General features: G+C 51.6%; 1 protein-coding gene across 17 annotated transcripts in view; it reads right to left on the bottom strand.

Moving 5' to 3' along the window:
- PML (PML nuclear body scaffold) overlaps positions 1 to 14211 on the bottom strand; it is a 46668-nt gene that overhangs the window by 5628 nt on the left and 26829 nt on the right. For 4 of the 17 annotated variants that reach the window (XM_008535328.2, XM_008535333.2, XM_070621542.1 and 1 more), the window contains exons 5-7: positions 8928 to 9071; positions 8284 to 8539; positions 7000 to 7052 (exon numbers count right to left, since the gene is read on the bottom strand). In XM_008535328.2, coding sequence (XP_008533550.2) covers positions 7000 to 7052; positions 8284 to 8539; positions 8928 to 9071 — 453 coding nt within the window. Of the gene's footprint in view, positions 1 to 5112; positions 6322 to 6999; positions 7172 to 8275; positions 8540 to 8927; positions 9072 to 14211 lie in introns of those variants that run through there. The other 13 variants (XR_011540475.1, XR_011540474.1, XR_011540473.1 and 10 more) reach the window with 11 other exon arrangements.

Genomic DNA, 14211 nt, shown 5'->3' on the forward strand with positions numbered 1-14211 from the left:
AGCCGTCCCCTGGGCCGAGTCCTCTTTGTCACCCACCAACAGGGCACATTGGGCTTTCTCTTCTTCCTTCTCCTTTTCGCTCCAAACAACACTGCAGAAGCCCTTGCAGTGGCCCGGAGTGCTCCACCTGTCTCCTCCTTCAGGCCTTAGAGCCAGCCTTCTCTTCAGATGTTCTCTTCTAAGAGTGGAGCTCCCTGGAGAGCAGCACAGCTGGATCTTGGGGCTTGCTCCCTCCTCTTTATACCGGGGTCATATATGATGGCCATCAGAATCTCATTTTTAGATCCTCCCATTGTCCCGGGGTCATTTTCTCTTTTTTACTCACGGATATGTCCTTTGTCCTGCAGTTACTGAAGACCCTGCTTGCTCCCTTAATAAAAGGACATCCCCTTTTCGATAAGCTTGTTAAAGGAGGGAAGGCTGGGTCTTCTAGCCCCAACTGCTCTTCCTCTCAGATTCCTCTTGTCCTTGAGGACTTCCATAAAGTGCAGCACAGGGCCGGCCCCGTGGCCCAGTGTTTAAGTTCACGTACTCCGCTTCGGCAGCCCAGGGTTTCACCAGTTTGGATCCCAGGCATGGACATGGCTCCGCTCATCAGGCCACGTTGAGGCGGCGTCCCACACAGCACAACCAGAGACACTCACAACTACAATATACAACTATGTACTGGGGGGCTTTGGGGAGAAAAAGAAGAAAAAAAAAGAGAAGATTGGCAACAGTTGTTAGCTCAGGTGACAATCTTTAAAAAAAAAAAAAGTACGCCTCCTCTATGGGGCTGGTCTCACTGGAAGGCCTTCCACTGACCTCCAGCCAGCTGTAAACTCAATTCCCCTCCCTGCCTGAAATCCCAGCAACACAGCACATTTAAAACAAGACTCTTTTTTTAAAAAGCATGCTTTTTGGTGAGGAAGATTGGCCCAATCCATTTGTTGCCAATCTTCCTTTTTTTTTCCTCCCCAGAGCCCCAGCGCATAGTTGTATATTCTAGTTGTAGGTCCTTCTGGTTGTGCTATGTGGGATGCCACCTCAGCAATGGCCTGACGAATGGTGCCATGTGCATGCCCAGGATCCGAACTGGCGAAACCCTAGGCTGCCGAAGCAGAGTGTAGGAACTTAACCTGGCCCCTTTCATCTCTTTCTTTTGTTCTCTTCCTTCTAGTTCTATGTGGGATGCAGCCACAGCATGGCTTGATAAGCAGTGCATAGGTCCGCACCCAGGATCTGAACCAGTGAACCCCAGGCCACTGAAAGCAGAGTGTGTGAACCTAACCACTCTGCCACCCACCAGGCTGACCCCCGAAAAGACTTTTCTAAAGACCCAAGTTTAACAGAGGGCAATCTGCCCATAGAGACTCTGGCACAGGATGTCTTTCTGGCTCTGCTCACTAAAGGAAACCCTCAAGACCCACCCCGACACCCCCACTTCTGGCCTTATTACAATCGGGAGCAGAGAGGGACAGTAGTAGAGCCCAAAACCCAAGCCAGGAGAGGGCCTTTCCTTGGAAAAGGCTGAGATTGCTTGGAAGGGAAAAGGAATGCAGCAGAGGGAATGGAGTGGGGAAGAGACGAGAGCCCATGTGCAAGGACTGGAAAGTGAAAAGTGGGGAGCGGCTTTGAGGAACTAGGGAGGGGGGGACGACGAGAGCCACAGGAAAGGGGAGAGGAATTTAAGAAGTGCTGCTGTGAGTTAGGAATTGGATGCCTTTTAACACTCTTTGAAAGATGCAAGTAAATACTGGAATTTATTTATTCTGCTTGGTTAATGAACTGTTTCTTTGACTGCAAAACTGTCCTCAGACCAAGCCATGTGGGATCCAGGACTTTTCCAAGGTACACATGCAATCTGGTTCATGAGCTATGTTTCACTTATCTTCATCACAGGTCAACTTAGCAGGTCAAGAGCATTCCAACTCAACACAGCAGGTCTAATGACCATACCAAATGTGGTCATAGGGAGCAGCTGGGTTGACATTTTAATCACCTTCCTAAAGTCTAGGAGGTTGATCTGGAGGATCCAGTGTCTCCTCTCCCTGCTGGATCATAGCCCAGGAGGTACATGTCGCCTTCATTCAAAGCTGATACCTACACAAATGTGCAGCGCTTCTCTGACACAAATGTGGAACTCGTGCCCCCAGTTCAGCAGTCCTCTACTTTGGCTGTGCATTAGCAGCTTTAGAAATCTTGATGCCCAGGCTGAACCCTAGACCAATTCAATTAAAATCTCTGGGGGTGGGACCCAGGAATCTGTCCTTGGTAAAACCCCCCAAGTGATTCCAGGGTACAGCCAGGGCTGAGAATGACTGTCCTAATTACTGATTCATTCATTCCATGTTTGGTCATCAGCAGATCAGACAAGAGCCAGACTCTGATATTCAGCATCCAGTCACCTGAAGACATTAATTATCTAGTATCTGGCATTAATTCTTATCAAGAGTCCCCAAGCTGCTGAGGAACTTTCTCAGCACCCAAGCTTAAGTAACAGCTGGGATCAGTTTGGCAAGACACACACATTGCTGTTTGCCGCAGAAACAAAACCCCAGCTCTTGCAGTTTTTAAGGCCCCAAAACTACCTCACATGCATCTGTGAACTGGATCACCTCATCAGCTGGCCTGTGGCCTTGACTACCTTCTGCCCACTGCTCCAGCCCCTCCGCAGGCTGCTGCTGTCCCTCAGGGGACATGGCTCCCATCTTCCCAGACGGGCACCTGTTTCTTTTTCTAACACACTCACCAGCATCACGGCCCCTCCCCTGGATCAGCTGCTCCTCACAGGCCTCCCTTGCACTGCCAGTCACCACTGCCACTTCTACCAGGGGCTGCCCCCTTGGCTGGGCCCCCTCCTGCTTCCACTTGGTCCTGCTGCTGCTGCACTCTGGGGCCAGTCATCTGTGCACGAGTGGGTGAGAACTCCCATCCTTTTCTGCCTTGGATCCTAACATAAGGCCCACAATAGAGGAGGCACTGCTGACTCACTCTCGTTTTTAAGCATGGTCCTCACTCCAGGTCTCCACCATGAGGGTCTTGCCCCTCCACCCAACTATGGCCCCACTGCCTCTTCCAGCAGGGGGAGGTCTCTTATAGAGCACTCTTCCTGCTTAAGCAGTCACTCCACAATGCCAGGCCTACACCAGAGCCACCCGCCACGTCTAGCTAGAGTCCACCAACTGGCATAGCTGCAGCCGGAGCTGGGTGAGGGCAGGCAAGGGGTGCCTACGTGCCCTGGTACACTTGAAAAGGTGATTTCTTAGCAGGCCAGTATTCTACAACTTTCACACTGTAAAGTCAGATAAACTTCATGGAGTGGGCATCGGTGTGCGGGACGCTGGCACACCCTGTGAATGTCACCCTACCCCCTCCAAGTTGCCATGGGTACTCTAAGAAAACCAAGGAGTCTGGAAGGGGGCATGGGAGCTGCGTGAGAAATGCACGAGAGGGACCTAATTTATTTTCTTTAAAACTTTTTTTTCCCAAAAAGCTTGGGACACCTGTAATGGTTAAATTAAAAAATGTGTGTCTAGGGGACCAGCCCAGTGGTGCAGCAGTTAAGTGTGCATGCTCTGCTTCAGCAGCCCAGGGTTCACCGGTTTGGATCCCAGGTGCAAACCTACACACCACTCATCAAGCCATGCTGTGGCGGTGTCCCACACACAAAATAGAGGAAGACTGGCACAGACGTTAGCTCAGGGACAATCTTCCTCAAGCAAAAAGAGGAAGATTGGCAACAGATGTTAGCTCAGGGCTAATCTTCCTCACCAAAAAAAAAAAAAGTGTGTCTGATGAATACCTACACAAAAGTGGTGGTCCTCTGGCTCTCACCTCCAGACACCGCCTCCAAAGGTGAGCAGCTGCTTCTAATTGTTTAATTCTTCATAACCTGAAAGGTGCTTCTACCTCCTTCCTTGATTAACCTCAGACATCACCTAGTAACTCCTTGTTGACAGCTGAGGATTCGACTGACACCCCACCCCCTAAATATTGCTGGTTTCAGTTCCTCCACTTGACTCTCGTGAAGACCGGTGAGACTAGTGGCATTTCAATCCTCTTCTCTAGCTTCCCTTCCCAGGCTTCTACCTCCACCCAGGGTCAGTTTTAATCTTACAGGATGGAAAGAAGGGCTCGGATTTCGGAGGAATTCAGAACATGTAAAGATAAGACTCAAAAATTGACTGAGTGTGAGGAATAATAAAAAGGGGGGTTGTGCAGGGCAGCTCTGGGGTCTCGGCTTGTGTAACTGGGCAGATTGGTACAACTTGCCGATAAGGGAGGACAAGAGACAAAATTTGAGGTTTCTATAGGGCATCTGAGGGCAAGTTTGACATGTTTATGGGGCATCCGAGTGGAGACATCGGAAGGCCATTGGCTACACTGGTCTGGCAGGCAGGAGTGAGTGCCGGACATCAGCAGCTCCTGGGCAGTAACTGAAGCCATGGGTGCAGCTAGGTCACCAGGGAGAGGACACAGACTAAAAAGAGAAGAGGGCCCAGAAGCAAAGCGGGAAGAACAATATTTAAAAGAATAGGGACCCAAAAGAGAGGGAGGAGGAGCAGCCAGAACTACAGGTGAAGCTGCGAGGGAGAGCAGAGGACCTGAAAGGAACTGATAGAGCTCAAGGGACAGGAGGCTGTGGTCAGTCTGAGTGGGCCAATTCTCAGTGATGGTGAGGTCCAGGGTGTGGCCATGTGGTTGGCGGCTGCAGCAGAATGGAGTGAAGACCCTCAAGAGCTCAAAGAGTGCAGAGGTCAGGGTGGTGGATGCTGAAGTCACCCAGGAAGAAGGTGGGGACAGGAAACCTAGGAGGCAGATGCCAGGGTCTTCCCTGTGTGGGGTGAGGTGGGAGGAGATCTGAGGGGCTGGGGAAAGTAGGGTTCACCTGGAGACCTGGAACCTCAAAGGCGCAGGAGATCTTACCAGATGGTGGGACTGAAACAGTCCAGGAGGCACAGAGGGCCTTGACCCCGCCTCCCACTTCTGATGCTCATAGGGTGTGGGAGAAAGAGACAGTTTTCCCACAGGAGAACCAAGTTTCCGTGCAGGGAGGAGGCAAAGCCGCCTGCAGGGAAGAACTAAGTCCAGCAGGGAAGCTGATGGTCATGGAAGAAGGGTTTGCAAGGCTATCTTTCAACAAATATTTATTAAGCAGCCACATCTGCCAGGTCCCAGGATGGACACAGTCTCTGCCCTCATGGGCTCAGATCCTGGCAGAGGCCCAGTGGAAAGGCTTGGGGTGGGGGGGATGGGGCAGTGGGAGGTGCAAAGGGCAAGAGAAGCTTTCTTTTGGTGGACAGAGGCCCAGGGATGTGTGGAAGGGTGGCCTGAATCTCAGTCATCACATGACCTCTTGGCTGAAGAGGACTTAAGTCTTTCTGCCAGAGTCCATGTAGCCATTCGTTCTCTGGTTTCCTCCTTGATCAAGATATACTGAATGCCTAGTGTGTGCAGGACCTTTAGCACGTGGGCTGGGCTGGGCTGGGCAGTGGGCCAGAGGCTCAGGGAGCAGGGCGTGGGTGTTTGGCTGCAGGGTTACAAGATGGTGGCCAGCAGCTATAGAAGATGAGGCAGTAGGGGCTCTCAGAGGCTTGCCTGAGGGGGACCCAGGCTGGCGGGAGGCTTCTCTGGAGGGTGGGGTGGTAGGACTGCAATTGGAGGGACTTCCACTGGGACCTGGACTTGGGGATTCTCTATGGGGGCTCTGTCAGAATCCCTGGGGGAGACTCCTGTCCCAAGAGTCTGGGGTGTTCTGCTTCCTCCCACGCCCCCTCTGAGACAGGCGTCAAGCTGAGGAGCCACAGAGGAGAGAGGAAGGGCAAAGAAGTTGTTCAGCCACTGGGCTACATGGGGGGAGCCCCGGAGAGAGTGGCCGCGGGATCGCACTGCGCGTCTCGCCCGTCGGGGTTGGCCACTTGCTGTTTGGAGGTGGGCAGGACACTCCTGGGGATTGGCAGGAGGGTTGGGAGGCCCTGTGGTGGCAGGGGTGGCGGCTTGGACCGCGGTGGGAGGACAAGTCCACGTGGGGGCACAATACACTTTGAGGGGCAAGCGGAATAAGTGGCGAAGGCGGGTACTTCCTTGTGCTCTGCGTGACAGGAAGCTGATCCCACGGTGGATGGCAGCACGCTCCTGGTGACCGGCAGTCTGGCTGGGACACTCGACATCAGAGACAGCAGCTTGCTTCGTGGAATCGTGGGAAGGCAAAGGCGGGGGGCGGCATGCGCCACGTGGCAGACGGATAAGACGCCGGCAGCGGTGGGATGCTCCTCGCGCTCTCTGCAGCAGGTGGGCTGGCGAGGAGTGTGGCGCATCGGTCTCCGTGGGCTCCACGCGCTTTCCAACACAGAACCTCAGACTAAGGGCTGGAAGGGACCTTGGGGACCACCCAGGCCAACCTTTCACTCTGTTCAGATCCCCGTTCCCCTGGACAGGTGACAGCTCAGCCTCCATTAACAAACCTCCAGAGACAGAAGGGTTACAACCCACAAGGCCACTTGTTCCATTGTGGGATGGCTGTAAAGAAGTTCTTCCTTACATGGAATGAAAACTTGCCTGTTTGGGCCCTGGACAGTGCTGCCCATGCCCTCACACCCCTGCACTGGCCCTAAGTGGCTGTGATTAACCAGGCAATGGGTTCTTGTCCACCCCCCTCACTGAGGACTGAAGAGGACAGAAAATGCATAAGGAAGCTCCAGACAAAGGTATTGGCTAGTCGAGAAAAGAGACAGGGCTTGGGAAGTAAGCATTCTATCAGCTTTTTAGAAGAGTACATGTGGTTACTAAAGGCTCCTGCCCCAGTATGGAGGAGGGCTGGGGTGCCCCAGGCCCACAGCTGGCATTTGGAGACTGTCCTCAGGACAGTTCAGGACTCATGGCTGCGCTGGAAATTCCCCAGGTGCAAGGTGAGTCTAGGTGCAAGGTGAGTCTGAGAGTCACCTGCTGTGGCTGTGCCCCTTGGGACCTGGAATTGGGGGAGGCCAGGGTCCTGGGCCAAACTTCTGGGCCACTCACCGAGTTTTCGGCATCTGAGTCTTCTGAGCTGCTGATCACCACAACGCGTTCCTCTGAAACAGGGCAGGGGAGACAGCGTTAGGCCCTGCCGGGGATGCCCGCTGGGTGGGATCCGGGGTGTCCTCCCGTGGGAATCCTTGCAGACCACTGGACTGGGTGGGTGACGTGTGCCCTGCAAGGGGGGATGTGAACATTCACCGTGTGCGCCTGTGTGAATCTGTTTACTTAAAGCGGCTTTGCATCACTGCCTGCTATGCCCTGCCTGTGAATACTTAATTCAGCTGCTGGCTAAATTCAGAATTTCCTCCCTGTAGAGGTTTGACACTTTCTGCAATCTTTTTTTTGAGGAAGATTAGTCCTGAGCTAACTACTGCCAGTTCTCCTCTTTTTGCTGAGGAAGCCTGGCCCCGAGCTAACATCCGTGCCCATCTTCCTCTACTTTCTATGTGAGATGCCTACCACAGCATGGCGTGCCAAGTGGTGCCATGTCCACACCCGGGATCTGAACCGGGGAACCCCGGGCCGCTGAAGCAGAACGTGCGAACTTAACTGCTGCGCCACTGGGCCGGCCCCACCTTTTGCAATCTTAAAGAAGCACGTTGGTTTCTTCCAATTCTCAGCCCCTTTTGATTACCAACAGCATTTGTGAGCAAGGAATGTCACTTGGGGCTCAGTGTGTGAGCCGGGACGGGGCTCAGTCTAGGACCTAGAATGAAAGCAAAGCTGGACTCCAGGTGAAGCAGATCTAGGAAGAACTGTCTTAAATGTTGCAGAATTTTATGGGTTGATCTAAACTCATGCCCAAGGACTCCCTGCCTGGCAGTGCCCATAAAAAATATCTAGAACAAATGAAGTACCTTAGGTGGGTGGCCTTTGCAGAAAAATTTGGGAACTGATGGGTGCAGACTTTATCCAAGTCCTCTCTGGGAGTGTGCTAGGCACCTACTCACAAACATTTCTCGGGGAGAGCACCCTGTGGAGAGGCAGAGTTCTGGGCACTGTAGGGTGTCTTGGGGGAAGGAGCTATGGAACTGTGGGCCTCAGCCCCTCAGGCTCCCCACACTGAATCCCGGCAACGCAGAGGTAAGGTGGATCCCTGTTAATCCCACAGGAAAACCGTGGGCTTTCCCTGCCCCATCAGGTGGGAGCTGAGAGCAGGACACACAGGGAATACTGGTGGCTTTGGGCTCCCTGGGTGGTGTAAGGATGCAGAAGAGGGGCTCCACCCAGTCCCCGGAAGACAGCATGCAGGCCTCAGCCTCTGCTGCCCGCCTACCTGCCTACCTGCCTCCACAGGGTGGTCAGGTGTGTGGTTGCTGTTGGGCAGGAAGTCCTCGTTTCCTATGACAGGGCTCTTGGAGCTGGGAGGCCTGTCCAGGTGGGATGGCGAGACTGCCTTGGAGGTGCTGGGTCTGGGTTGCTCGGGGGAGCTCTGGGCCAACCTTCCCTCCTTCTCTTCAGACTCCATCTTGATGAGCTTCCTGGGGCACTCGGTCTGGCAGGACTTCCTCTTCTGTGGTGTGGCTGTGCTGGTGACCTCCTGTGCAATAGGGAGCCAAAAGGCTGGGTCAGAAGCCTCTAGGGACACCGGGGTGGTAGGCAGAGACCTGGATGTGGGGGGCAGGAGCCTTTGCTCCTGCTGTTCCCTCTGCTCTCTGCCATGCAGATCACGCCTCTCTCCTTACAGAAAGCCCTCCCAGGCGGCCACGCACACAGGCCCTGCCTGCTGACCACCGACCTCTGCTGGCCTGATTGCCCTGGGAGTGGCTCATGCTTAGAGGGGAGCTTCCTGACAAGGCAGCCAAGAGCGAGGGAGAACATGGAGTAGGTGTTCATTAAGGCCTGGATTCTCATCCCTGCTCCACCTCTTTCTGCCTGGGGGGATCTGGGCCTTCGGGAGGGGAGGTGGGGGCTGGGGAGAACCTTACCTCTCTGTAGGAGGGGTCTTTGATGGAGTAGGCGTACACTGGCACAGGGTGTGCCCCGGGCACCGGTTGTACCACAGCCACAGATGGGGTCTCAGTGAGGGTGTCATCCAGCCCTGGGGCCTGCGCCTCCTGCACCTCCTCCGGCTTCAAGGAAGGAAACAAGAGAGTCAGAAATGACCAGGCAGCAGGCCCAGGGCTCGGAGCCCAGGCCTGGAGTCAGCCCAATCCCCAGGGCCTCACCCAGCCAGAGGTGCAGGCTGCCCGGTCCAAGGAGAGCAGGAGTCCCCCCAATACCCTCCATGACGTCACCTCCTTCTGGCTCTGAGGTGCTGGCGTCCAGGGACCACTTCAATTCCTGTGCTTCCTAGCGGGGCCAGTAGATGACCTCAGGGATCTTACTACCCAGCAACTCCTCAAGGCTCACTAGCCCCGGCTACATACCTCCAGGGACAAAGTGCTCACTACTGACGGAAGCAGCTCCTCAAACTGCAGAGTTGCGAGAGTGAGGACATCCTTCTACTGGGCTGAAATTGGCCTCCCTGTGACCTTCACACTGCCCCCTGGGCCTTAACTCCACCTGGGTCAGAACAGCGATTACACACCTTGGACAAATCACTTAACACTCCTCGGGCCTCAGTCCCCCTCTGTAAAATGGGAATAATAATAATATTCCCCTCACAGGATAATGTGGATGAAATGTGTCACTACCAGTAAAATGCTTAGAGGAGCACCTGGCACTTGGCTGGCACCAGTGCTGCTGCTGCTGCTGACTACTGTTTTTATCACTGGTCTGTGTCGGACGCAGTGCCGAGTGCTCCATGGACCTGTCCCAAAAAGTAGGGGTAGCTCCTCAAAGAGTTACACACAGACTTTCCGTATGATCCAACAATTCTACTCATAGGTATATACCCCAAAGAACTGAAAACAGATATTTAAACAGAAACTCGCACATGAACGTTCACAGCAGCATTATTCACAATAGCCAAAAGGTGGAAACAACCCAAACGGCTATCAACTGATGAATGAATAAACAAAACGTGGTCCAGCCATACAGTGGAATATTGTTCAGCCATAAAAAGGAATGACATTCTGATACACACAACACGGATGAACCTTGAACACATTATGCTAAGTGGAAAGAAGTCAGCCACAAAGAATGCATATCGTATGATTCCATTTATAAGAAATATCCAGAATAGTTAGTTAAATGCATAGACATAGAAAGCAGACTGGTGGTTGCCAGACGACGGGGGAGGGAAAAATGGGGAGTGACTGTTTCACGGTTATGTTTCAGGGTAATGAAAATATTCTGGAACTAGATAGATGGGATGGTTGTAGAAGATTATGAGTGTACTAAATGTCACTGAATTGTATACCTTAAAATAGTGAATTTTCTTATGTGAATTTTGCCACAATAAAAAAGTTAGTTAAAAATAAAAATGTAGGGGGGCTGGCCCCGTGGCCGAGTGGTTAAGTTCGTGCGCTCCGCTGCAGGCGGCCCAGTGTTTCGTTGGTTCGAATCCTGGGCGCGGACATGGCACTGCTCATCAAACCACGCTGAGGCAGCGTCCCACATGCCACAACTAGAAGGACCCACAATGAAGAATATACAACTATGTACTGGGGGGCTTTGGGGAGAAAAAGGAAAAATAAAATCTTTAAAAAAAATAAAATAAAATAAAAATGTAGGAACTATACCACGATTATTGCCAATCTACAAAGAAGGAAACTGAGGCACAGAGAGGGGAAGTGATTTCCTAAGGTCATACACCTACTAAGGGCCTGGACCAGGGTTTGAATCCAGTGTCCTGGAAATGGAAGTGCCCTTCCTGCCCTTGCATATCCTCCTTTAATAGTCACTGTCTCCTTTATATCTCTCCCACCATCTTTCTCTATCGTGGGAAACTGAAGCATTCGCTGGATCATTTGCTGAAAATGAGTGACAAGTGACCCAGACTCCAGGGCTTGGCTCCTGGGGCCCTGGCCTGCCACTCCTGTCTCCAATCCTGACCCCTTGGCACCTCACTTTGTGCCCCCAATGGATGAGTACCAATTCGAAGCCTGCAGTCCGTCCATGCAGTGATGGAAAGGGACTCCCACCCAGCGGGAGGGGGCTCTCCATCTAGGGTAGCTGCAGGGAAAGAGCCAGGCACGCCCGACTGTGAGAGTATGTGGTCAGGGTACGCTTTCCTCACGGGGACAAGCTCTGTCCCTCCTGTGTGGTAGAGGACACACTCAGACAGCCTACCCTCATGGGGGAACACCAGGGATTAGCTGGCCAAGCCCGGGCTAGGGTAGGCAGGGAAAGACTGGGACGATGGGGCCATGTGCTGGGTACCGGGACCCCACGTCGGGGCTCTCCTTGGCATCGAGCACTTTGATGTGGGATGTGGGCTCCCACGCCATTTGCTATAACGGATGACTTCCTTCTCTCTTCCCTCTTCCCCTCCTTCCCAGGTTTTTTTTCCCTCAACATCTTTACAAAAAGAAAGGAGAGTCATCCCTCTGGATCAGAGTGGAGCCTGCTGGCGGCAGCGGAGAGAACAGACAATCTCATGGCCTCTAGGAAAACACACGGTCTCCACTCTGCTTTCTATGCCAGTGTTTTTCAAACTACAGTCTGGGATCCACTAGTGGACCATGAAGGCAATCTAGTGGGTCATAACCAGCATTTTTTATATTACATAGAATAAAAATAGGAAAGCACGTCCCATGTAATAAGCATAATTTACTTTGCAAAACTTCTGTTTTAGCTACAGGCATGTGTGTGCACGTGTATACACTATAGGTTAGATGTAAAATATATTTTTTACAGCAGATAGTGGTCAAAAAAGTTTAAACCACCTCACACTCATTAGGATGGTTACTTTTAAAATTGCATGGTGCTTCCTCTAAAAATTAAAAATATAATTATCATACATCCAGAAATTCCACTTCTAGGTAAATTTTATGTTGTGTGTATTTTATCACCATTAAAAATTTTTAGAAAGTTGAAAAGGTCTTGCTCTACCCTTCCATGTCTGTTTACATACTGTTGGTATGTAAGAGACCCTCCTTCAGATGGGCTGGGCTCCTCTCTGCCTCTTTTCCTCCCTCCCTGACCACCCCCCCTCCCCCCGCCACCCCACCACAAGGTTAATGCAGCAGGAGACACTCAGGAGGGCTCAGTAAACAAAAGAAAATCGCCATGACTGATTTATAGCTGTTTTATAATGTTAAAAATGTTTATTTTTTCATTTAAAGTATTGTAATGTCATTACAAAAGGCGCCTATGAGAAACAGAGGAGGGAAAATGCCTGAGCCACCCCCCACCAAGCATTCCTGGTTAAGCCTGTTGGTGTGTTTCTCATTTCCTAGGCACACCGTTGCAAGGAAAGTAAACCAGCATTTCAAGAGGGATGCGTGCTGGCACCAGAGCCCAGCTCCTGCCTCCTAAGGCAGGCACACAGGTCCAAGAGTTGTCTTTCTCCTGGCACAGTTGACGGACCTGACTTCCTCCTGGGACAGCGCGAGCTGACCTCGCCTGGCTCACCTGAGCTGCCACACTTGCCCTTTGCACTCAGCTCTTACCACTTCCTTCACCCAGCTCCACCCTCCCGCCACGCACCCCCAGCCTATTACCAAAGTGAAAGCAAAAAGCTCTGGACAGAGTATTCTTCTGACGCTCCAGTTCAAACTGCTTAGCAGCTGAAAGCGGGAAGTTGTTACCCGGCCCCTGCCCCATATGACATTAACCACAACCCAGCTCAGAACAAGCCTAACTGTTGTCTTTAGCTTGCAGGAAACCACAGAGGAAGAAGATGGCTGAACAAAACCAGTCAAAACCGGCTGAAGGCAACAAGGCAGTCTGACTTGACCTGACATAGACCTCGCAGCTCACCAGACGCTTACTGTGATACATTACTATACTACAGAACATACCCACCGACACCACGACAGTTTACAACCGCCACGGCAATGGCAGGCTATAACCAAATGAGGAAAGAAAAGAGGTGGCACGGTTGTTCCCCAGACATCCCGCCCCTTTCCCGGAATAACTATGCCGATCCCTCCCTTTCGTCACCTAGACCTTTGCCCCACTTCTCCAATTCTTTGGCTATTGAATACAGCTTGTGCTATTGAATGCTCAGCTTAAGTCTTGTTTCAACGTTGCGACACGGAACAGAGGAAGAACCACAAGAAGAAGGGCAAGAGTCTTACTCTAGTTTCTCCCCTCCACCAGTATGGGGAGACAGTTCAATCGGTAACAAAGTCACATCAAGACAAAGACCTGGCAAAACGCCTCAACCCTCCACAAGACTGCAGGGGCCCTCTTGCTGTTCATTAACCAGCAATTGGCACTTGGAAGAAAGCCGAGAGCTGTGATCCAAGGCACTTTTCACTCTTACTCATGTGATTTATTTGGGGACATTAGTCATTCTAGCATTGCTGTAATACCAAAACAACCTAAATATGCCCCAACAGGGAACTCGCTAAATAAAGTATGCCAAATCCATTCAGTGGATCACAGTGCAGATGCAAAAAGGCCTCAGGAAGCTTCCTGCCTACTGACAGGTAAGAATTTCAGAATATCTCATTGAGCGAAAAGCCCCGGCACAGTACTATGTATATGGGATTATGCTACCTTTGTGCAAAAAAAAGGAAAGGAAAACAAATGTTTATAATCATATTTGCTTGTAATTACATAAAGAAATTCTGGAAGGATATGTAAGAAATTGATGAAGAACTGGACAGATGGGGGACATAGAGTGAGACATTATTTATCACTTTTCTACATTTTTATTTTGACCATGTGATTGTGTTATCTATCCAGAAAATAAAATAAAATGTCCTTTAATTTTTGAAGCTGTGTATATGGGACTGCAGTACCTAAGATAGTTAGGAGTTGGCTTCTTAGTCTTGCCCCTAGCTCGCTGTGTAGCCTTGGGTTAAGTCACACCCTCTCTCTGGGCCTTAGCTTCATTCTCTGTAAAAGAGGCGGGTTGGACTCCATGCTCTCTTCCTATCCTAGCTCTGAAACTCTCAGATCCTAAGTCCTGCTTTCCTCAGGAAGCCTCTCCTGATTGCCTCAGCCTGCAGCAATCTCTCCCTCCTATGGGCCATGCCATGACAAAGCTACAAAGGCTTATTGCCCCGACCACCCACACCAGAAGACCTGCTTTCCATGGAGGACTGGTCAGTCCTGGGCCCAGATGCCTGACAGGCAAGCACATGCAAACCTGGATGACAAGGATGGGGAGGAGACCAGACACTTGGTGCAATAGGGAATGGAGGGAAGTTATCC

The sequence above is a fragment of the Equus przewalskii genome, chromosome 1 (genome assembly GCF_037783145.1).
Source record: "Equus przewalskii isolate Varuska chromosome 1, EquPr2, whole genome shotgun sequence".
In the NCBI taxonomy this organism is placed as follows: domain Eukaryota; kingdom Metazoa; phylum Chordata; class Mammalia; order Perissodactyla; family Equidae; genus Equus; species Equus przewalskii.